A 25,857-nucleotide genomic window follows, 5' to 3' on the forward strand; every position below is an offset into this window, starting at 1 on the left:
ATCCTATGCCAATGTATTGATCTACAGTATGTTTATTTGCTTTTTTTTTTAGGTTGATTTAAGTAGTATTAAGGTCTGGGCATTTTTTACCTTAATGCATTCTCTACATTAGGGTAAAAACTGCCCAGTACCTTTTTTCTCCCCCCAGTCCCCCCCACTCTTACCTGTCAGCTCCGCTCGTCCCCGCCGCCGGTCCCGAAGCGATCCTACATACCCCGAACTTCCGGCTTACGGAAGGAGGATACTGATGGCAGAGGAGCCATAGGCTCCTTCTGCCATCAATCAAAGAGGGAAGGGGCGTGGCCTGCCACAGGGCTGTGTGTGTCTATGGATGCGCACGGGTGCCTCCATTAGAATGATGGTGGCACCCGTGCAGGGGGGGGGGAGAGCGCTGTGGGGACACACTAGAAAACGAGGAATTAAAAAGTTTTAAAGAAAAGCAGCAACAGCCTCCAGCTATGGAGGGTCTACTTGAAAAGGAAAAAAAAAATAAAAATGAGGCTTAAAAGTCACTTTAACTTTAATTTTTATAAACTTCTTCTTCTTTTTTTTTTTTACTTCTACATAGGAAGCTCAGAAGTGGGTCACAGCCATGGCAAGGGGGCGGGTTTGTGGATACCTTTTGACAGTATTGACGTGATCAGGCAACTTTACAGTCACCTGAATCATTTCCAGTGTAAAGCCGTTCGTCGGCTTTACACATGTAAGCATACATATGGCATAGGGCGAAAGTGAAAGGGTTACGCCTTCTTCCCAAAAGAAAAAAAGAGCTGCTGCTGTAACTTCTTATAAAGTGGAGCTTTACCCCCCTTGACTAAAATTCACATCACCATGCAGCTCTGCAGGCTGATATGAAACCATCTTACGTTCATTAGCTAAACAAACATATTTTTTTTTTACTTACAATTTCTTTTTTTCCACTTCCTGTAAAAAAACAATGCTCTGCTGATGTAACCTATCCAGGATGCAACAATTGGTCACTTTGGCACATATGATGTAATTGTGCCCAAGTGTTGCATCCTGGGAAGGTTACATCAGCAAAGCATTGCTGGTAAATCTCATCTGTAATCTCACGAGATCTCAGAGAAAGGCATTTTCCTCCCCTTAGATGATGTGCATGGTCACATGTGCCAGAGTTCCAGGAAGTGAAGATAGATATATTAATCTGCCCTTAGTAAAAATGGCCACTGTGAGAAGAATGGGAAGGATAGAAAAACAAAGGTATGTAAAGAATAAAAAGCTAGCAATGATCTGTTTGTAGATTGGCTTTACTAAACATTTCTAAAGGTGCTTTTGCTGTTATTTTGAAGATATGGGTAAAGTTCCTCTTGAAGGTGGGCTTTAATTTGTATGTCGCTTTAAAATTACATATGCATCTACAGGGGTGTGGACATTTTTGAAAACACTACTTGCCCAAGAACTAAAGCGGGGGCCGTATCTACTTGTCCCTCATGACAATCTACTTGTCCTGATACAACAAAAATAATTTTAACCAAAACCATATTTAGTAGTGCTAAGAAGCACTTCTCATTGGTCAGTGCCGTCAGGTGACTGCGTTGACCAACGAGTGCTTGCAATTTGCGAGCGAAATTCAGAATACTTTTTCACAATTAAAAAAAAAAAAAAACTTAACTGTATTAGAGCTGCAACAGTTAATCGATTTAGTCAATTAAAATCGACGATTGAAAACGTTACCAACGTTTTCGATCGTCGATTCGTCGGCTATCAATTGATTTCCCTGTTTCCCCTGATTTCCCCGGTTTTACACGCGGCCTGAAGCACACGTCACACGCTGCTCACGTACCGCTGCGCCCGCCAACCTTCACCTTTCACTTCCACCGCTCCAAGCTTGCTCCCGTGATGGACTACAATCTCAATACAAACTAGTAGTCCATCACTGGAGACTTTTTTTTAAAAATCCGATTAATCGATTAATCGATTAATCGAACTTAATAATCGGCTAACTAATCGATTATGAAAATAATCGTTAGCTGCAGCTCTAAACTGTATTGCTATCACACAGGGAATAATAATCCCCTGTGTGGTAGCATTTGGAGGTGACAGGTAATTTTTATTGACCATGTCACCTCCAACACAGGAGTTCTAGCACAGCACTGTGCTTGAACTCCTGTGCGGGAACGAGCAGCGGCCGCCGGGGACAGAGGCTGAGGGAGGTGATAGAATACTGTCACGGCTCTACGCCCCCCGCTCCTTCCCCAGTTCTCATCGCTCCGTACCCGCCCCCCGCACCTTCCACGCCTCCCGCTCTCGGCGCTCATTTAAGGAAAAAACACATCCCTGCTACTTGTCCGTAAAATAGTATAAAAACCCCTTGCCCGGCGCCCGGAACTACATGTCCCGGGCGTCGGGCGATATGAATTCCACACCCTTGCATCTAAGACAAGTGGGCACACTTGGCACACCAGCAGTGGTGAAACTACAAATCCCTTCATGCCTCTGGGAGGGATCCCTGTAGCTGTCAAGAGGCTTGCAATGCCTCATGGGACTTGTAGTTTCACATCTGGAGTGCTGAGTGAGGTTCCCGCTCCCCGATCTAAGACTATTGCATCCTTAGGGTGACAACACTGCTGCATGCTTAGTGTGGTCATCCTGTTAAAGAAGTAAAAAAAAAACAGCTCTACTGACAAGATCAACTTGCAATGAAACTGTTACAGGGGATGGGTCAGCACATTAGAGAGTTGGACTGCAGCTCTCACATCCAAGCTCTCCTGTGGTCTGACACACCCCACTGAACGCTGCTCTAGTTAGCTGATTAGAGCAGTGTTCAGGGGAGCTTGTCTGTGAGAGGAGGCATGGAGGAAGTGGAAAGCACCTGACCACCTTCAAGGGAATTACACGCAGTCATTGGTTCAGATATGATTGGGTTAAGATTAGGGATGCACAGATACTTTTCGAGTACCAGTGCAGATAGTTGGCATTTTCATGAGAACTACCAGGGTTGCAGCGGTTGCAGCTGGGACCTGGCTCTGGCACTCCACCACGGTCCTGAAATCATTAGTCTGTATTGTTTTAGAAAAACTGTCACATGACAATAAACAAAAATGTATCAGTACTCGTACTTGTAAGTACTCGGCAAGTACCAGTACTCGTACTCACAAAACTGGTATCTGTGCATCCCTTTATTTATATGTATAAAAACAAAACCATACATTAAAACAGAGATGTACAAATCCCAGGAGCTCCGTGTGCTCCTTACAAATGACAGCTGTCTCCTAACTTCTGAATTTTTCTCTAGTGTAGTCTTGGAGCTCAAAAGTATCGGTACATGTACTCATACTTCTACCGAGTACTCTACTTGGTATCTGTGCAACCCTAGTTAAGATTAACAAACAAGAGTTACAGGCTTTCACTGACCATATCAACTCAGTGGATCATAACATCAGGTTTACGCGGGAAGATATGCAAAACAACAAACTGGCTTTTTTGGATTGTTTAGTAACAGTAGAAGAGGGAAGGAGGCTGGAAAAGGAGGTCTACCGAAAACCAACACACACGGACCAGTTCCTGCTATTTGACTCCCACCACCCTCTAGATCACAAACTGGGAGTCATCAGGACTCTACACCACATCTATTGTCTGCCACATACAATGCTGTTTTAACACCTCTCTCTGGGCAGATTAATAACACCTCCTAGACTCCAATTATGCAAATGCAATAAACAACTGGTTGTGACTAACCGATTATGTGGTTTGGAGCAACATTAACCATATTTATTCCCAGATACTTTTTTGTACAAGTCATTCTGAATTGAGAAAGCCGGTTGGATGACCAGTGAAACGTCTTCAAGAAAAATACAGCAAGTTGCCTTGACTTATTTTTTACAGATTTGTCAGAGAGCTGGTCTTCTATTTTTGTGAGATTGGCAGTCTGACTCTCCTAGTGCTGCCAGCGCAAGATTTTTTTTTTTTTTAATCCTTGCTGCAGCACTTAGCAGACATAAAAAGTATAAAATAGGCCTATTCATTACTGTATATGGGGCCTGGCTGTACTACAGTAATAGATTAACATGGTTCAATTGGTTTTTAAACTGTTGGTATAAAGTGGCACCTTGCTAGGGGCACACTAGTTCTCATCTCACTAATGTCTCTGAATGTCTGCTTAGCATTAAATTGGAACTCCGTTCAAACATAGTAAACTGCTATTACTCCAAATGTAAATAATACAAACTCATCAAGATATAAAAACATCTATTTTTTTCATGAGTCTGCCTATAATCTGTTTCATATACAGTGCATTTAGAAAGTATTCAGACCCCCTTCACTTTTTTTTCAATTTTGTTATGTTGCAGCCTGATTCAACAGTTGTTTAAATTCTTCTTTTTTTCCTCCTTAATCTACACTCAGTACCCCCATAATGACAAAGTGAAAACTGAATTTTAGAAATGTCTGTGAATTTATTAAAAGAAGAAACTGAAATATCACATTGGCATAAGTATTCAGACCCTTTGCAACAACACTTGAAATTTAGTTCAGGTGCCTCCCATTTCTCTTGATTGTTGCTGAGATGTTTCTACACCTTGATTGGAGCCCACCTGTGGTAAATTAAATTGATTGGACATGATTTGGAAAGGCGCACACCTCTCTATAGAAGGCCTCACAGCTGACAATGCATACTGTATCAGAGCAAAAGTCATGAAGTTGAAGGAACTGCCTGCAGAACTCAGAGACAGGATTATTGCACAGATCTGCGGAAGGCGACAAAAAAAGTCTGCTGCACCGAAGGCTCCCAAGAGCACAGTGGCCTCCATAATTCTCAAATGAAAGAAGTTTAGCAGAACCAGGACTCTTCCAAGAGCTTGTCGCCTGGCCAAACTGAGCAACTGGGGGAGAAGGGCCTTAGCAAGAGAGGTGACCAAGAACCTGATGGTCACTCTGACTGAGCCCCAGAGATCCTGCAGCCCTCCACCGTTCTGGCCTTTATGGCAGAGTGGCTAGAAACTCATGAAAGTGCATGAAACAACCGGAAGGACACTCAGAGCCCCATTCACACTGAGCGACATGAAAACATTTGTCATGCGCGATTTCGAGCTGAGCGACATGAGCTACATTGCACATTTAGTCGCGCTACGTATCGCAACTTTTGGGAGGGACTTCGTCGCTGCTACATTGGGCTGTAACCAGTCAAAAGCGGTCTTGATGTGACATCATTCCATCCTTCCATATTGCTGTGCAAAAGTGACACTTCTGTAATCTTTCTCCCTCTTCATGTAATCCCAAATAGACTCGATGTTGAGATCGGGGCTCTGTGGGGGACAAACCATCACTTCCAGGACTCCTTGTTCTTTTTTACACCGAAAATAGTTCTTAATGACATTGACTGTATGTTCGGGGGGTCCTTGTTCTGCTGCAGAATAAAATTGGGGCCAATCATACACCTCCCTGATGGTATGGCATGATGGAGAAGTATCTGCTTGTATTTCTCAGCATTGAGGACACCATTGATCCTGACCAAATCTCCAACTCCATTGGCAGAAATGCAGCCCCAGACTTGCAAGAAACCTACACCATGCTTCACTGTTTCCTGCAGACACTCATTATTGTACTGGTCTCCAGCCCTTCGATGAACAAACTGCCTCCTGCTGCAGCCAAATTTTTCAAATGTTCACTCATCAGTCCAGAGCACCTGCTGATATTTTTCTGCACCCCAATTCCTATGTTTTCATGCATAGTTGAGTCGCTTAGCCTTGTTACCACATTGTAGGTATGGCTTTTTGGGTGCAATTCTTCCACGAATACCACTTCTGGCCAGACTTCTCCAGACAGTAGATGGGTGTACCTATGCCCCCTGGTTTCTGCCAGTTCGGTGCCGGTGGCACTCCTGGACATCTTTCGATGTCGGAGGGAAGTAAGCATGATGTGTCTTTCAGCTGTTGTATTGTTTCCTTGGTCAACCACTGCATCTGCGGTCCTCAACATTGCTCGTTTCTTTGTGCCTCTTCAAAAGAGCTTGAACAGCACATCTTGAAACCCCAGTCTACTTTGAAATCTTTGCCTGGGGGAGACCTTGCGGACGCAGTAAAGCTACCTCCTGTCTTGTTGCTGTGCTCAGTCTTCCATAGTGTATAACCTGTGACATAAAACTGTCTCTTCCACAACCTCACGTTAGTAGCAGAGTTTGGCTGTTTCTCACCTAGTTTTAAGCCTCCTACAGAGCTGTTTCTGTTTCATTTAATGACTGTGTTTCAACCTACATATGAAATTGATGATCATTAGCACCTGCTTGTTATAATTGGCTAATCGTATCCTGCGATTGTACGATAATCGCAAGGTGTATGGAAGGCGTGCGACCGTTTCTACTGTACGATCGCACGTCTTTTGTCTCCCGTGCAGGCTTGAAAACCCGCCGAGAATCGTACGATTGTCAGCGGGTTAGTGCCGTTCTCGGGAGACAAATGCCGAACGGGCCGGTGTGCGCAAGCGCACACTGCTCTTTCAGCATTGCAGTCATCGGAAGCCTGCCCCTCAGGGGGTCAGGCTTGCGTTGATCGCAAGTACGATCTGTCCAAGATGGGCTGATCGTCCGTTTTTTTAATTACCTTACAACCATTGCAAGACAAAAGTCTTGCAATGGTTGTAAGGTGTATGGGCACCTTAATTCTGCAAAATCCCTGACTGTCTGTGAAGGTGCCCATACACCTGTCGATTATCGTATGATAATCGCAGGTGATCCAGCGATCGTACGATAATCGGCAGGTGTATGGGCAGCATGCGACCTCTTCTACTGTAAGCAAAACAACTTGTCTCACCACTAAGGACAATGACAGAGGTTTGGATACACGTCTTCTGCAAAGGATGTGTAAGCCGCACTGCCGCGCCAAGGCACCTCTTATAGTGCGGTCCTAACTCTAAACTATGAGAGTCTCCATCTTGGAGCACATGGGGCAGAAGATATCAAATTGGGTGCAGGCTTGTCAGGAGGACGCCCCACCTCCTTAAAGGTACAGAAACACACAAGGGATCCCGCACATCCCATTGGCAGCTGAGAAACCCCATGCGTCGCTGCACCAAATCGGTAAAGCAAAACAAACGACAAACGCACTCAACAATTTGTTACCAGTTGTACAGTAAGGTGCACACGAAATGGGCTTTGAACAGTAGAACAGTAGAAAGGCATCATGGCACACTCACAAACTAGCATGTAAAACAACTTGTCTCACCACTAAGGACAATGACAGAGGTTTGGATACACGTCTTCTGCAAAGGATGTGTAAGCCGCACTGCCGCGCCAAGGCACCTCTTATAGTGCGGTCCTAACTCTAAACTATGAGAGTCTCCATCTTGGAGCACATGTGTCTCCACAAACACACAGACAACTCCTTTCCCTCTCCTCCTCATTTCTTCTCCCAGCTAGTAGATGGGTAGTTGGGGATCCCGCACATCCCATTGGCAGCTGAGAAACCCCATGCGTCGCTGCACCAAATCGGTAAAGCAAAACAAACGACAAACGCACTCAACAATTTGTTACCAGTTATACAGTAAGGAGTTGGGAGACAAATGCCGCACGGGCCGGTGTGCGCAAGCGCACACTGCCCGCTCAGCTCTTCAATCATTGGAAGCCCTCCCCTCAGCGGGGAGGGCGTGCGATGATCTCAAGTATGATCTGACTGTCCAAGATGGGCAGATCGTACAAAATTGTAATTACCTTACAACCATCACACAACAAAAGTCGTGCGATGGTTGTAAGGTGTATGGCCAGTTTAAGAAGTGATGCTGGTTTGAAGCTGAAGGGTAGTCACACCAAATATTGATTTTGATTTAGATTTTCACTCGATTTGCATTTTGTAAAATGATAATAAAAATCATTTTCCACACCTGCCTAACAATTTTGCACAGTACTGTATGTGTGTGTAGATGTATGTATGCATGTATATGTGTATATAATATACTATAAAGTGTGCATTGGTGTTTTCAATAATATATGTTCCTGCGTATACATAAATCTATATGTTGATTGCTCCAACTCATGTTGGAGCCATCTTTTTTTTTTTACTACAGTCCCTCTGTTGGATCCCAGTTGTGTGTGGGATACGATCAATCTCCCTTTTAATTCTTTTGGAACCTCCTGAAGAGAGGTGAGAAAACGTGAGGTGCGTTTTCAATTAGTAACATGAAATCTGTTTTTTATTGGGCGATCTGCCCATCAAATTAACCAGCGTGTCAGCTCATAAAACCGACACATCAAGTGTTGGCCTGCTTGACAGTTTTATCCCAGTGAATTCTTTGTTTTTATAGATCGCTCTGATCCGACAGGTAGAGGCAGAAACAGGTTCAGGTTTGTGTATTCTCATTTCTCAGACCTGTGCGTTAGACATTGTTCAGTGGTGTGAACAGCACCTTTTAACACTGTGACACCCAGCACATGTTTATCTCTTGTCAGTCATTTGTCTGCAGCTGTCAGCTGAGGGGCCGCAGAACTGGCAGTGAATCAGAAATAGCTTGTGTAATGCAGATAATACTTCTAAAGGACAAACTCTGTTCACTTACTTACAGGGTAAACTATGAGATATGCAAAGTGTGTGTGTGTCTTCATTTTGATTAAATTCATGCAGCTCAGTCTCTGGGTGCCCTTGTTTGCTGCCACAGTAGGTTAATTGGCTTCCACCTAAATTGCCCCTTGTGTGTGTATGAGTTTGGTAGGGGCATTAAATTATAAGGTCCTCATGAAGGGATAAGGACTGATGTGAATAGATCTATGCGCTCTATGCAGTTTAATATGATGGCCCTGCAAATCCCTGAATGTTCATTTTTTTGTGAATAGGGGCAAAAAGTGATGTAGTTACTATAGTTTTCTTTTCAGGTTGAATGTAACATTCGGTAAATACAACATTATGGCCACTTGATGGAGGTGAGGTGCATAGGAAAGAAGTATGTATTTCCTATGCTCATTAGCTCCATCTAGTGGTCATAATGTAGTATTTGCCAAATGTTACATTGACCTGAAAATAAACTACACTAGGTTAGTTTTTGACTCAATTTGCACAGAACGAACGTTCACAGAGATTTGCAGGGCAAATGGCACTGTGCATTGTCTATAAATAGACCCCTTTGTGTATAAGTGAGAAAAATAAAATCAATTCAGATCCACCCTGCAAAGTGTGAGGAGTTTATCCTCTGTTTGAGTAATATGTATCTGGTGACAGATCAGCCACGTCTGACCTTGCACCTTCTACCCTCTAGTGTGCCATTTGCATTACTTTTTTAGTTAATCATTATAGATGACACATAAAACTCCATTCACAAAGTTTAAATCAGTACAAAAGGCTATTTGTTTTTTTACCTTAACCCCTTAGTGACCGGTGACTTCCATAGTACATCACTGGCATCGGGCCTGTTTAAACAAACTCCCGGCGGCTAAAGACGCCAGAACTCTGTTTACAATTATAAAGCCGACTGTCGGCTTTACAATAGCAGCGATCTGGCGACTCAGCTGTCGCCCGATTGCTTCTCCGGGCCAGTCCGACACCCCCGCCATGTTTCCCGGGCTCCACTGCCCCTCCTGCGGGCCCACAACTGGCTTCTCTGGTGTTGGGGGGAAGCTGGCGAGGAGATCAGCAAACATCCGTTCACCGATCCCCTCCCTGTAGTATGGGACCGGGAGCGATGCAGATTACATCACTTCCGGTCCCATAGCTGTTTCGGTAAACTGAACGATACAATATTCTAAAAGCATAAACATAGCAAATAAATATATATATACTTTTTCTGAATAATAACAACCTCATTGATCGATAGAGGCCCATGTCATCATTTATGACTGTTTATATCAGGGGTAGACCAACACCAGCCCTCCAGCTGTGGTGCAACTGCAAATCCCTTTAGGCATTGCAAGACTCTCTTGAAAGCCACAGGCATGACTCCTAGATGCAGATGCATTTGTAGTTTCACCACAACTGGAGGGCCAGAGTTTGACTACCCCTGGTGTATATGCTGTCAATGGCACAGTAGTGACCTCTATTTATGGCCATAGCATAATTTTGCACTGATAAATATATATTCTGACTTTTCTCCTCACATAGATGTTTGCTCTACTGCATGCAGCGAATTATAAATTGGGGGTGGTGGGGGATAGGTCTGATCTGGCAAATGGGCCTTGCATTCTATTGCAAGGTCCAATCTAATGGTATTTTCACACTACCTATTTCCTGACTTAGCCCTGGGGGTAAATGCGGAATACAAGTGGTGACAGTTTTGATTCCTTTTTGCAGATTGCCTGATCACACTCTTTTCAACAAGCTGGGCAATCCCTGAATATGATAACTTGGTCAATCAATGTTCAAACGTCTCACTATTACACCCACCACATACCCAATCGGCGCAAGAGATTCTAAAATCTGCTGTATTGCTGGCAAATCTCAGGCCTTGTATGGTCATACAAAGTGGAGATGTTCCGATACTTGGACTGTTTGAAACTAATTGTTTAGGGAAAGCTTTAAAGAGATGGTGGCCATAAGGACCTGACTGTTGGCCAACCAGCTCTGGAGTCTGTGTTACTGGATTTGGGCCAGTCAAGCTGTACCTGCGGGTACAGTTTAGTTGGCATGTTCCTTGTACCTTAGTACTATTGCTAATAAAGCCATTTATTGTACAGTACTCATGCAGTTTGACTGACCTGATCACACTAACATCAGGGAGAGATCGAAGCCATGTTGGGTCTGGTCATTTGGAAGACCAAAAATAGACAAAAGAGAGAGCCGTCCAAAATAAAAGGCAGTGAATTAGACAGGCCAGGTGTATATGTGTAGCACCTTTTAACAAGTGTATAATAATGCTTTGCATTGCAGATCTTTCATGTTTTTAAAGACTATTCTTTAATGAGTCCAAAGTGTTAAATATCAGGAAACCTGCGTCATAAGCACGAGAGATTGAGATCTTCCATGGTTGCACTGTCTGGCTGGGTTTGAAAGATGCCCTTACAGTATAGAATTTCCTATGGAATGTCTCCGGTTGGTTATAGAGTCTCCAGTTAAGTCTGTTTCTGTCTTTCTGGGCTGAAAGCAGTATTGCAAAATACATCTTCTCCGAGGAGCAGGAAATACCATGAGATATTTGATCCCTGACGTCTCCTGCATGATCTCTGTTTTGCTTGCTGTCCCAGAATAAAAAATTAGCGTGACACTTTGGAAATGGCTGTGTCTAGCTGGTGCCATAATTATTTGGAACAGGTTTTTGTAGGCTGTGTAATTTTACAGAGCAAAGTATGAAGACAGCTAGAATGATATCTAGAAGAGTGTCTACCGTAGTCAAGTTAAACACAATTGCAGTTTTTGGACTAATACAAAAATAAAGGGGGAAAAAACACTTCTGGTTCAGTGACTGAGGAATTGATTGCAAATGGAGGAGGAGAAGGAACTGTAGATATTGATATTAATGTATTTCTTTTATTTGCATCACTTACTCTAAATTCTTATAGACATTCTGAAACTGAGTTATCATTCCCCCTGCACGTTTTATTTTTTTGGGTTCCCCTTTGGTGAGCAGATGTTAAAGATGTATAGCCTTTTCTTTTTTTTCTGAATAGTTTAAGAAAGGATTCAATGTCCTGTTACATTATTTTTTGTTTTGTTTGTCCTGTTGCAGAGATTTATTTTCACTTTCTGTCCTAACATGACCTATGCAGTTGTTCTGTACTGCTATTGGCAAAAACCCAAGTGCCAAGTGCTTGCTAGCCCCCTGTGTGATTGCATTAACATTAAAGTGACATTAAACTCAGGAGTTAAATCTTAAAAATGCATTCAAGTACCTTAACTATTAACAAAAATGTATCTTATTTGTGTATCACTCGGCTGTAGATCCTCCAATCATCTCTGAATTGGTGCTGACACTGTCCTTCCTTCTGGAGGGGGGCTACTTTTGTGTCCCATGGTCCCTGTGTGTGTGTGTTTTAAAGTAATCACTTCTCCAAGCTCGTTCCTGCGATGGACTACTATATCACGTTTAGTTTACTATTTGGTATTGAGATTGTAGTCCATCACGGGAGTGAGCTTGGAGCGGTGACTACTTTACAACACACAGGGACCATGGGGAACAAAAGCAGCCCCCCTCCAGAAGGAAGGACAGTGTTGGCACCAATTCAGAGATGATTTGAAGATCTACAGCTGAGTGATGCACAAAAAAAGTTCAGTTTTATTTTAAAAATGTAACTCCTGAGTTTAGTGCCACTTTAAGAGGCCGCACATCAATATGTCTGAGCAGAGTATCTGCAGGCAACAGCACTAATGCAAAGGAGAACACTGCAGCTAAAGCTGCAATTATTATTTCCAATAAATTCCAAGGCTTATTAGTATTTTATAAGGTATAAAAGTTTGATTTCTGCTTTACCCGGTGTACAGTTGTTTATTTTCAGACATTGTTTTAGTGTGCTTTTGTGTATTGTTTTCTCTCTACTTGTACTCATGCTACAAGTTGTAAGTGGCATATGTAGTTGCCAAGTTATTGTATATTTTTTCATGGGATTTGGATTTGCATTTGCCTGTAAGAATTCGATATAATCAATGGTAATATGGGACCTAGAATTGGCTAGAAATTCAGGATAGGAACGTGCGTTTGTGTGGGCCGGTGATTTCTGCTAGAGGAACACAAACTTCCTTGAGGAAGTGATGTGACACAAGGGAGGACATTCCTCATGCAGGAAGCCGCAAAGGAAATGGCAATTAAGTGTGTGAGAGAGCTTGTTGTGCTAATATCCACACTTCATATCATGCTAAATATGGAAAGTGTGAATTGCAGCGCACACACATGACACGCTTTGATTGGAAAGGAAATCCACTTGTAATATTTTTACCATAGTTTGTAAAATGTCTTACACTACCTGCCAGTGTCTAAAATCACTCCTGAATGAAAGAATTACACGAGTGCTGGGTTTTGACATGTAGCTCTAAACTTTAGTGTGATCATTCAGATTTTTTAGTTTGTCTGCGAAAAAGCCAATCAAGCAATCCCTGTAAATATTCCGTACTGGAGCGTTATCTGCTCAATTCTATTTCTTTGGAATGCCGTCAGTGGGATCTCCCTATTGCAAATCACAGCCCAGTCTCCTCCCTTACAGCAGTTTTTGAAGTCAAGTAAGGTTACCTCACTCATCCTGTTGCATTATATATTCATACAATTAAAGTCAAACAATTTTTTGGATGGAGTGAGAAAATAACTTTTGTCAGATTTTTTTGTTCTTTATTGCTGTGATCAAAACCTGACAGAGATTCCAACTAAAAAAAGAGTGCATGTTGCTTTCTCTTTCTTCAATTTGAGAGGTGTGCTATTGCTTTCTGTCCCTCTGACCCTGGAAGAGGAAGTGAAGGGAAACAAAGTGTTGCAGAATGACATTTTAATTGAAGAATGAGCAATAATAGAATATTAATACACTATTACAGGTATATTCACAAATCATAGAAGCTCGGCCAACAAAACTTAAAAGAGAACTATGGGGTACGTGTTTTTCCCCATAGTTCTCTTAAGGGTCACAGGAGGACATATACTAGCCTCCTTCCGTGACCCAAAGCTCAGTATATAGCGAGCTACAGCTTGCGGTATACTGAGAGCGCCGCAGCCGGGACGGATCCCGACATTACTATCAAGATCCACCCAACTGCGTGAGTGACAGCTGGCTCTGCCTATCTAGAGGCAGAGCCAGTTGTACCGGCCCCCTCCCCCGTTTGTTCCGCCAGTCAGCGCTGGAGGATCAGAGCAGGGAGGGGGGGGGGGAATCTCTGCAGGCAGCGGTGACTGACAGTCACCGCTCTCTGCAGGGAGATGATTGAGAAGAAAGCGAGCAACGGTATGTGTTCACTCACCTTCCGATGTATTGTGCCGACTTGTGACAGTTTCATTGTCACACGTCGGCTCGAACTATGAGGTTGGGTGATTTTCACTCACCTAATTGTTCTCCTTTAAGCGCTAGAAAGTCTGTTATTTAAGGAGCACTTTGACTTTGTGGGAGTATTGGAAGCCTGGTTGGACAGGGCAGCTGAATGTGCTACTAATATTTAGGGGTGGACTCTATGACTTTATTTTGGAGGGACAGAATTGGTAGAAGTGGTAGAGGGGTATTCCTGAATGAGAAGAGTGATCTGAAAGTAAAAATGTAATTATATCACTAACAAGAATTGTGCTGGTGTAGAGTCACCGTGGCTGGAGCTTCAAATGAGTGCAAAAAGTAAATTTCTTGTAAGAGTAGGTTAATTGGCCCCTACCATGAAGGATGAGGAAGAATTTAGGCTCCTTTAACAGGCTGAAATAGCTGGGAAACTGGGCAATGTTCTTATTATGGGTGACTTCAGTTATCTTATTATTGATTAGGCAAATTAAACTGCACATTCAACAAAAGCTTGTCATTTCTTGAACTTATCGCAGGACAATTTCATGAGCCATCTCATTACAGAAGTGCAAGCCAGAGACGGCTTAGGTAATGGTGTATTCGCATTTGCCGTAAGTTACAGGAAAGAGAGGTATATTGGTATGAGACGAATGTTAAATTTAATAAAGGCCAATTTCAATGGACTTGGTTGTGGTTAATGCACCTATAATCTGTTTATCTAGTCTGCGTTTTTCAAACTGATCTTGAAATTCGTATTAAATAGGTTTGATATGATGGCAATAGAGGAAGATATTAAAATAAACAGTACACCTTTATTTGGGTTAAAGACACAGAATCAACAATGGCCTGCCTGCTTGATGTGATGGACTTGAAGTTGTACTGTAGTAGTATCCCAATACTGCTGGTAAAAATCTTGCATGTTTCGCTATTCTCAGAAATATGTATGGACTTTAAATTGGAAATATAATGTGACCAAATTTAATTGCTGGAGTCTAGACACATAATTCCAGACTGTCCTCTGCTTCACAGAGCAGAGCTGTTGTATACTTTGCATTCTTTGTAATAGCTGGTAATTCTAAAGCTGCAGGCATTTTACATGATCTTCATTGCAGCTCTTCTTCCAGTCATAGAAAAAGGACTTGCTTACTGGCCAAACATTTGCTGTTTTCTGCAGCAACAATTACCATCAAGCGTTTTCCTCCTGCTGTGACAAAAGTTCTGGCAGCAGTTTAGAAGTGACCTGTAGAAAATTGTTTTGTCTTCTTATATCTGATGCTGCTGTCTTCAGAACAATATAATGAAAGCATTTAAAAATATCAAAGCTGAACTTAAAGAAGCAAAAAAAATATATATATAAATATATATTCATCACCTTCACCTTTTGCAGAGTCCTCTCCTACTCTGTGGGACATTGAACTAGCCAAGGCAATTGCAGCTGCCTGTGAACATCCACCAAGAAATGGCTTTGAGGAGATGATCCAGTGGACCAATGAAGGAAAACTGTGGACGTTCCCTATTAACAATGAAGCTGGTGAGCAGACGTGCCTAATTTAACTTTCCATCTTGACAAAATAATTTGTAGTAGATTATGTTTTTGTGACCATATTGAAATACTTTGATTCAATGCTGTTTATAAAACTTTTAAAATGGGGTTATTGCCAAAAGCAAAAATTTGTATGCCTGTATTGTTTTGTTGTTCTCGGCAATGAAAGTTGGGATCAGGTCACTATGGGCCACACAGTCACTGGTTTCTGTCGTATAAATGGGACCCATTTTCATTGCTTTATGGTCTGGATTCTGAAGGTGATGTTGGTTAAACTTAATACCTCTCTCAACAAGGTGAAGGCTCCCCACTCACCTATTACATTCTTAACACAACCTCCTTCTTCATATTAACCAAATGTGATTTAAATAAAACATTTGGAAATGCATTTAAAGGGAATATTCATTTTACATAGGTTGAAAAAAAGATGCCAGTCCATTGGATTAAAGCGGACCTTTACCCATTTCTTTAAAATAACAAAAACACCCTCCTCTCTCAACCAGTGCCCATCACCAAGATGGCCGCCGGCAGTTAACAGAGGTACTGCTCGTGATCACGCACGTTTCTCACGTCACGTGGGTACGCGATGACATCATGGCGGGGTGTCACCCGGAACCTGCAGGTGTCACCTCGCCTGGGGACACCTTTGCTCATATGACCCCTTAATCACCTCAACGAAGAACAGATTCATTGTGTTCATTGTGATTTACTTTAGCTCGTGAATCACAATGAACACAAGTACTTTCTTCTGGTGTTTCTTTGTTAACATATGCAAGTGCTAATATGTCAACTGTGTTGACAAATTTTGGTATGTCTTCTGGAACAAGGATGTGGAAAGAGTACCGATGGCGTGTGGAGTTCACAAATCCATAGGCAATCCGTATCCATATCCAAATGTTTAGACGTCAGAACAAGGGAAGAGTGTTTAATGGTTGGTATTGACAGCATTACTTTATACATTGCTCTTTGCCTTCCTATACGTGCATTGCCGGAGAACCCCAGGGCATGAATAAGAGACAGTTCTACCCTCCTCCTCTCCCATCACCATTTCAGGTGATCTTTTCAGCTACTAAAGTGTTCTGTATTTGCAAGGAGACTAACAAATGTATACCAATTCTGGCTGAGCTGTATGCTACATTCTCAGAACCATGTCACTCTGTAAACTGTTATGTACTCTATGGCGGCCCACTCTGTTTTCTACACTGTACATGATATATTCCAGTTTACTCCATTTCATTCACAATTTAGTAAGTGACATACTCCAGACCAGTCACTCTGTACACTATGCTGTACATGACATACTCTGGACGGTCCTATTCTGTACACTATGCAGTGTGTTGCATACTCACACTACAATCACCTCAACCCGCATTGTGCTGTATGGTATATACTCCATACCACTAAACATCACAGTATTGTCATATGAATTGACAGCATCCATTTGTAGCTCTAAGATTTCTGAATCCCACCCAGTTCAATAAAACAGCCCACATTTGCCACTGGCTTATAGTGACCTTGTCACTCCTCATCCAACCAGTGAGCCCCTGGTATTCATTCAAAAAAATACTAGGAATTCACTGAATAACCGCTGTGCCGAGCGAGCCACCCCCTGTGCTTTAACAGCACATAGTTTGTTACTGGACCCAGAAGATCTCTGTAAGACGTTGTTGTAGCTGCAGTTGCTACAGTGTTTTACAGGACCCCCATGGCTCTGCTTGACCAGTGTGGTATATATAAACTTCTATAGCTGGAATTCAGCTGAAAGATTCAGAGGTTTTAAAGATCTATAGCATTGACGGAAGCACATTCATTTTGATGACTTCTACCTTGCTAGGTAAAGCTAGCAAGGAGGAGGAAGTAGTTCAATTATATTTGTCTGCTGGATTGTCAACTGTAAAGATACCTAGATATTTAAGGGCAAGCACTGAAAGAGGAACAGGCATTACACACACTTGTGGCCCTTTGTGGGGTGATTGTTACATTCAAAATGGTCTAAATTATTCACTAAAATTGGAAATTTAGTTTAACCACTTGAAGACCGCGGTGTTTACACCCCCTTCTTGGCCAGGCTATTTTTCAGTATTCAGCGCTGCGGTACTTTGACTGACACTTATTCAGTCATGCAATGCTGTACTGTAATTAATTTTATACCATTTTTTGGGGACTTATAGAGCTTTCTTTTGGTGGTATTTAATCACCACTGGGGTTTTTTATTTTTTACTATATTTAAGAAAAAGGGAAATATGCAAGAATGTAAATGTGAACATTACAGGAAAAATTAAAATGTGTTCATTAAAATAGCTCAAGACATACTCATTTATAAAGTTCCTATATCCAGTTATGGAAGTCCATGCTTAACAAAATTGTGATGGACCCAAAATTTTAAGACATGGTGGAAATGAGATACATGGAGTGAGAAGTTTGTCAATTGTAACAAAATGTATTTTCAAGGGGAAAAAAAGCATAAAGGTCAGAAGTTGACCCAAAGATGATTGGAATAAGAATTTTATAATGGAGAATAAACTAAATAGCAAGATGAAGACAAAACAAACGCTTCAGCCTTCTAGAGTTTCTGGAGCAATACAGCTGTATATCCAAGCCAGGGTTTTCATGTCTTATGAAGCTGGTTGTGTCTATCCTATAGAAGCCTAGAAAGCTTTTCATTAATCATAATTCATTCTGATGTGCATTATAAGACAGTTTGATAAATGAGACTCTTTGAGTGTTGTCAGGAGTTTTCTTGAACGGTATTCAGGGAGCATTTTTCTTACAGCTGAACAGGTGAGTCATAAGTTCCAGTTCTGCACGTCTCTGCATTCCCAGGACACTGCCACAGAGTGCTGTCCTTCACAACATTATTTTGCTCTGCGGACTATGGAGAAAGAAAAGATCAGTGAGACCAGAAAATCATAGAGGACACAATAATCATCAGGAATGTGTGTGTGGCTGTTTATTACATCCATTCTCTCGGAGCAGCAGGGATCATACAGGGTATAAAGCGAGTTCTAGGTCAGTGGTCCACATCCAATTACCAGCATGTCAGAAGGCTCATTTGCAGGCTGTGCCAATTGGCTCTTGAAAGCTCTGAGAAAGGCTGAGCCTGGGGAGCGCCTTGGTGGGAGACAGCGCAGCAAACAAGAGAGAATAATATGACGTGAAAGTTCCTCGGCAAGTGACAACAATACAAGAAATTAAAGTAACAAGCAGACTGAAAAGCTTTCCGATCAAATAAATGCGGTTTTATTTCCACTGGGAGCACTGAAAAGAAAATCTGTCCACTTCTGGAGTCTAGAGTTGGCCTGCCTGTTGATTTTAGTCTTGCCAGACAATTCAGTGGACAGTGGTTGTGCCTGCTACACTTGAGGTTTGGAGGTCTACATTGAGATTGGTTGGAATCCTGTAGTCAGGCAACTGATTACTGCAAACTATTTCTAATACACAGATGCTTCTTATTCTAGAGGTAACAATATGAAGCAGAAAAATCCCCAGCACAGCATCATTAGTGAGTGAAGCTATGTGAAAGCTGGAGGAGACACAAGCCTCGGAAATTGGTGTAGGAAGTGGTGGTTACAAGTAAATGAATTAGTAAGAATCTTGATCTTGTCTTTGAAACTGCAGTTGTAATGACTCATTATTGATCACGTATCTATACAATTGCTAAAGTGAAACTGCATGCATATATTAAACATCTCCAAGTCCAGCTACATATTTATTAAAAATCATTAGATGTGTTTTAAACCTATGTCTTGTTAGTAAATTCCAATAACCCTTTGCATACTGGAAAGTAGGCTAAGGGTGGGTGGCAACTTAGTGTGACACAGTCTTTAGGAGTTGTAGCATGTGGCTTTGTAAAGACTAGATCTCCCAGTATGGCTTTGCTGCGGCTTAGAGATTAGAAGATCACTTCTTGTCTTTCTTAATATTGTAAAATAAAACAAAACTGTTCCACACTGCTTAAAAAATGACTAATCAGGCAAAAAAAAATGTTGATTTTACCCCTACAATAGAGAGAAACACTTTGGTAACTGGTCTGTCCTGGACTTGTATAAAAGGTATTACCTGAAATCCCCATTCCTGTGATAGATAACTCTCCTTTACCCTCAGAACTTAGTTCATTTTAGGGTAAAACTGCACTTTTATGTTCGTAGTCTCTCCTGGAATATTGGAGTTATGGCAAATGAATGCTATGGGTCTCGATCTACTCATTCATGATAGTCAAGTGAACAATGTGACACTGGCTGGGTCTCACCCTTGGGGCCTGACTCAATGTCACTTAGTGCAGTTTTAAAAAAATGTTTTCACTGGTCCCATGTTCTTCATACACGGAGGTTCCATATATTCTTTTGTTCCCCTAGCAACTGAATTTAGTGACCGGTGAACAAAGGACAGTTACGTGCTGCTGAAGAGGAAGCATTAAAGTGAACCTGTTGGTTTTTTCCTGCTTGGGCAAAGTAGAGTTCAACTATAAGGGGAGAAATGATTGGTTAAAGGAGAACTATGGGGTTAGGGCTTTTCCCCATAGTTCTCCTTAGGATAACGGGAGGACACAAACTAGCGTCCTCCCATCACCCTAAGCTCAGTAGCTTGCGGTATACTGAGACGCCGCTGCTGAAGCGGATCCCGACAATTATGTCTGGATCCGCTCAGCTGCGTGAGTGACAGCTGGCTCTGCCTATCTAGAGGCAGAGCCAGCTGTACCCGCCCCCTCCCCCGTCCATTCCGCCAGTCAGCGCTGGAGGATCGGAGCGGGGAGGGGGGGAACCCAGCCACTCCCCTGTCACGGCAAAGAGCCGTGACAGGATCGAGAAGTGAGCGAACGCCGGTATGTGTTCGCTCACTTCCCGATCTACTGAGCCGACCTGTGACAGTCTCATTGTCACAGGTCGGCTAGAACTATGAGGATGAGTGAAAAGCACTCACCTCATAGTTCTCCTTAAGTTTGTCACGTTTATACATATTTGTGGTTACAAAAAATCATTTTAAAATAGGTAAACATTGGTTCTCCCCGGAATGTCATGCTTAAACTCCAAATATTCAGCAATTGTGCTTTATAGTATAAGTTACATAGAGACTCCAAGGAGAAGAACCCATATCCTATATAGACCAAATATCATGAACCAAATTAAGCAAAGGCCGCATAGCTCAAACTAAAATATTGCAGTAATCGTCTCAAAGCTAAGGCATTTATAGAATACAGAATAGAAAACCTTAATGGTCATTGTATAACACATGCAACAACATTTTACAATGCCACTTCTACGGCTAGGTTCACACCTGCATGACACCCAGGACAATGCAGGCAACGATTGCCGCGCGGCCCCATTGATTTCAATGGGGTGACATCCGTACGGCTATCGCAGAACAAAGGTACAAGTACCTCTTTTTTGCAATACATGACACACGGCTGTGTTCGGAAGCACGGGCGGAATTGCGGCGGTAAACCGCACGATCTGCCCGGCGCGACTGGGGTGCCATTAGAAAATAATGGCACCCACAGCACGATCGGTTCACACCTTGGCAACCCCTGACCGTGCGGAATCTTGCACGATTTCCGCGTGGTGAGGTGTCGTCTAGGTGTGAACCTAGCTTAAAAGCAATGCCCTATACACATAAATACAATATAACAGCCCACTAAAATGCCATCACATCTCGCATAATAAAATATATCAAGTACATTAATAACCAGTATAATATAGTTACAATATCACAATACCTTTAAAATACAATAATATGTAATACCATTTAACCCTTTTTTATCCTCTCACTATTACATGAATCCCTCACGACTGTTAATGCATTATATTATCTATTTGTGGATTAGGTGAACTTAGGAAAAGCAACTATCTCTGTATCTGTCTGGATGTTCCTAACTTAATATTCCTGTAACTTCTTGTCATGCTTGCACTGGTGGGAATGTATAAAGATAACCTTTAAGTAAGAGAGAATCTCTTAGCTAAGCAAAGTGTGAGTGTCTGCTCTGTCACTCAGTGAACACATGGATTGAGTTCTTCCAAATTCTACACACTTCAATAAATAAGCCAACATCTTGGCTCTCATGTTTTTTTTTGCTAGCTCCATACGTTGAATGTCATATCTCAAGAGGTTTTTACAGTACATAACTTATGTCTCTGCAGCAGATTTACTTAATGGCCAACATGGATTCTTAAACTGTCTTCAGTAATTCTTTAGATTGCTTTCCTATTTCTTTACCATTTTTGCTCTTTCATTCTCATGGTACTTCTCATAATTGCAAGATTTGTTTTGCATTGCCCATAGGGGAAGTATGGCTTGGGTTACTAGCCTTTAAAGTATTAAGGAAGCCTATACTGAGAATATATGGAGGCTAACAATGCTGACCTCTCCTGAACATGCTAGTTCCCGGGCTGTCTTGGTGATCTAGTGGCTTACTGAAGTCCGCTATCTAGATTTGCTACAAATTCAAAATGTGTCAACTAGAACTTGTACTGCAAGTGTTCTGCAAGTCTACAATTTGCCAGGAATATGTGCATCAAGTTAACAAGAATCACAGTTTAACCCTGCCACAAGTTTGTGGCAAGTTATCCTTCCTATCTGGGGTGGCACTGCAGCTGTCGTACTGGCTCTATAGATCAGGAACTGAGCTGTCACAAGCTGCTGACCGCTCAGCTCACAGCTTCTTCCTGCAGGGAGCGGTGACTGTCCGTCATCACTCCCCACAGGGATTCCCCCCTCCTCTCTCCCTGTTCCTTCAGCGCTCATTGGAGGGACAGATGGGAGGGGGTGGGCATAGCTGGCTCTAGCTCTAGAGAGGCAGAGCCAGCTGTCAATCAGACAGCCGGGTGAATCCCAACAATATTGTCAGGATCTTTCCTGCCTGCAATGCGGCTCTGCACTGTCGGCATATAGTGGACACTTGAATCTGATATTGCTGTCTTGTTTTAACATAAACCTAACAAATTATGAACAAATTCAGGCTAACATTGTTGTCCTCTCTAAAAATGTTAGCTGCCTGGCTGTGATCTTGATACACTGGCTTCAATACTTTAGTCTCTGATCAGTAATAAGTATGCATATATGGGAAGACAGAGAAGGTTAACAGACTTATCTGCTTGTTTGTTTCGGGGCAGTGACTCATTGTATTGAATCAAGAGAGTCAACATGACACTTAGCATTCCAGAAGCAGAAGTTGGCAAGAACAGTCATTACCCCAATATTTCTCTTATGGCAGGTTTCCCTTAACACCACATTGTGTGCCCGTCTCTTCTGTCTAGTTTGCCACTGACCTGAAAAAAGTATAGAAGTTCAGACTTCAGTGGCTGTCTTTCTATTCCAGGTTAGTGACTTTCTAGGTCATGGCACTGGAATTACAAAAACATGCCTACAGTCATCACCATTAAAACTAACAAGTCTGCAGTGGCAGTTAGCTCCCATTATTCTATCCTCACAGATTCACTTAACCCCTTCATGACTGAGGCCCTTTTTTCAATTTTTGCACCCATGTTATATTCCACATTTTAGGCCTGAAAATGACGTAAAACCCCCCAACATTATATATTTTCTGAATGCCAAGACCCTATAGAATAAAATGGTGGTAGTTGAAAATTTTTATGTTGCGCAATATTAGCGCAACTCCTTATTAAACCCCAAAATTTAGTGACAAATTTAATTAAATGCCCCAAAACACAACAAATTACCCATTTTTTAAATGAAATATAAAAGATGAGGTTACAACGAGTAAAACGATACCCAACATGCCCAGTTTACAGATTGCGTGCGACCGTGAAACGGCGAAAAACTGCAGTACCCCAAAAAGTCAATAAAAGACACTTTAAAAGCCCCCACAGGTCATCAATTTAGAAATACCCCAAAATACTGGCCCTTGGATTATTGCTCTCACTCCGGCGTGCGCGGCGATACCCAACATGTGTAGCGCGTTCGTCGTTTTCATGCGTAGGCGCACCCGACGCGTGTTTACGTGGCGAGATCTAAGTCTGAGATCTAAGCACATTTAGGTTTCTAAACTGTTACATTGCTTGACCTTCTCTGTGTATTCTCTGAATATGCTTTGATATAGTTCATTTGAGTTATGCGTTCTCAGCTCTGAGTTTGATATTTAGGATAAAAATTGTCTGCATACCTCTTACTTTTTACTCTCTGTTGCAGGTTTTGTTGAAGAGCAGAGTGTGGAGTTTCATGAGCATATATTCTTGGATAAGTACTTGGAAGACTTTCCGAAGCAGGGACCCATCCGGCATTTCATTGAGCTTGTAGTTTGTGGCCTGTCTAAAAATCCATACTTTACAGTCCAGCAGAAGAAGGAGCACATTGATTGGTTTCGGGATTACTTTAACCAGAAGGAAGATATCCTCAGGGAGTGTGAGGTCTACCTAAACTGAAGGGAATTGGAAGTTGCTGTAGCACCAATAGGTCATTCCGATCAACATTGCCTTACTGGCAGAACTCTGTTCATCCATACAAGAGGAGATGCCATATTATTCCTTCGTTGTTTCCATCTGCTTTAATGATATCAGAATGTTGCTTAGAATGTTGCTTGTTTATTAAACTTTTGTCTTTGCTATAATGTATGTGTCTGTTAAAAATAGGTGTCTGTAAAATGTATGTGTGTGTGTGTACATATAAGTAGGCAATACATTACCTTATCCAAATAAAAGATTATTAGAGGTAGTAGAAGAGCACAATAAGCATACTACTTTTTTTTATTTAATTTTTTTATTGTCTTTGGTGTCCATCATACTGTCACAAGAGAACCAGCATCATGTGAAATGCTGGTTGCCTGACTTGCATACTCGCCCTCTTACTTGTAATACTTAATCACTGACCTGATATAATTTAGAGTGGGGCTTCTCTGACTTTCCCTCATCTCCATGAGGTTAGCAATGGCAGTTCCCACATATATAGCAGGTTTACTTTAATATATGACTTCTGCAAAAATGATGCCAAAATGTAAACAGTTACTTATTACAGGTTGTCAGGGTGAAAATCTGGGAATTGGCATTGCTTACTTGTGTTTAAAATTGCAGGTTCTGGGGGAACTATCCTCATCACAGCTTTACCGCTTAGTGAGTCGCTTACTGACTCATATGCAAGATGAAAGTTGAGAGTTTTCAGGCTTCCCATGAGGCATGCTTAATTCAAGTCAGTGACTGACAGTGTACTGAAGCGGATCACAGCTCTTTAAATTGGACCTTTTAGAGTAGATTACGCAGCACGTACTGTAGGATGTACTTACCTTGAATTCACATGAACTTGTATGGAGAAACAAAAGCAAAGCACATACTGATCTCAGAAAAGGGTGCAGGTCTTGTGAATCTAAAGTAGTTTTAATATCAACAAAAGCTTAAAATTACTTCAGTGTTCAGGCACCTGCCACAAGGTCATCAGGAATGCATTTGCAGTAGTGGAAGTCAGTAGTGGATGACAGCAGTGTGGAAGCAAACCTAGCCTTTGAAGAAAGGGGTACAGTGGCAGGCTCAGCTGAAAACAGCAGTGGTGGAAATAACTGCTAGCAAACCAGCTCCCGCGAACCGAGACCCACTTGAAGATAACGGCAAGCAGCGTCTACAGAGATGGCCTTGAACTGCGAACAAGCAGCAGTACAGCTACATAGTTACATAGTATTTGAGGTTGAATAAAGACATAAGTACATCAAGTCCAACCTATTGTGTGTGTGCATTTATGTTTGAGTTGGTGGGGTTGATTTACTAACCTTATAAACACGCCACAAACAAGTATACACCTCTGTAGTGTGTTCCCTCCCAGCATGATCTATTGGTGGAATCTAGACACCTTTGTAGTGTGTACACACCCAGCAGGTGTGTTGTGCAAAGCCCTGCATGAATTGCAAGGTGATGTGGTATAAATTAGCTCTACATTGTGTTGCATGGTGCGTGCGTGTGTTTAGGTTAGTAAATCACCCCCGGTGTGTGAGTGTGTATTAGTCCATGTATGATTTCGCTCCTAGGAGTACCTGTATCCCTATATATTGTGGTCTCCGAGGAACTAGTCCAGCAGTTTCTTGAATGATTCCACACTCTTAGCTGAAATCACTTCCTGCGGCAGCGAGTTCCAGACCTTAACCGCTCTTACTATGAAGAACCCCTTGCGCCCTGTGTGTTGAAATTTTTTTTCCACCAATTTTTGCTTGTGCCCACTGGTCTTTGTTACGGAGTTAACTGTAAACAGTTTGTTACTAAGGTTGCTGTCACCCTTGAATAGTTTATACAGCAAAATCATGTCCCCCTTAATCTCCTAACCTCCAAAGAGAACATATTTAATTTTAACAACCTTGTTTCATAGCTCAGGTCCTCGAACCCCTTAATGAGTTTGGTTGCCCTCCGCTGGACTTTTTCCAGCTCAAGGACATCTTTCCTGAGTATAGGTGACCAAAACTGGACCGCATACTCCAGATGTGGCCGAACCAGTGATCTGTAAAGTGGCAAAATTATAGACTTGTCGCTGCAATACATTCCCTTCTCAATGCAAG

General features: G+C 42.1%; 1 protein-coding gene across 1 annotated transcript in view; it reads left to right on the forward strand.

The window, feature by feature from the left end:
• MRPS31 (mitochondrial ribosomal protein S31) overlaps window positions 1-23,885 on the forward strand; it is a 61,460-nt gene extending 37,575 nt beyond the window's left edge. The window contains exons 4-5 of the mRNA XM_018556452.1: window positions 15,219-15,362; window positions 23,517-23,885. Coding sequence (XP_018411954.1) covers window positions 15,219-15,362; window positions 23,517-23,749 — 377 coding nt within the window. The 3' untranslated portion in view covers window positions 23,750-23,885. The remainder of the gene's footprint in view (window positions 1-15,218; window positions 15,363-23,516) is intronic.
• The last annotated feature ends 1,972 nt before the right edge of the window (window positions 23,886-25,857 follow it).

This window comes from Nanorana parkeri, unplaced genomic scaffold (genome assembly GCF_000935625.1).
Source record: "Nanorana parkeri isolate BGI_ZX_2015 unplaced genomic scaffold, ASM93562v1 scaffold238, whole genome shotgun sequence".
Classification (NCBI taxonomy): domain Eukaryota; kingdom Metazoa; phylum Chordata; class Amphibia; order Anura; family Dicroglossidae; genus Nanorana; species Nanorana parkeri.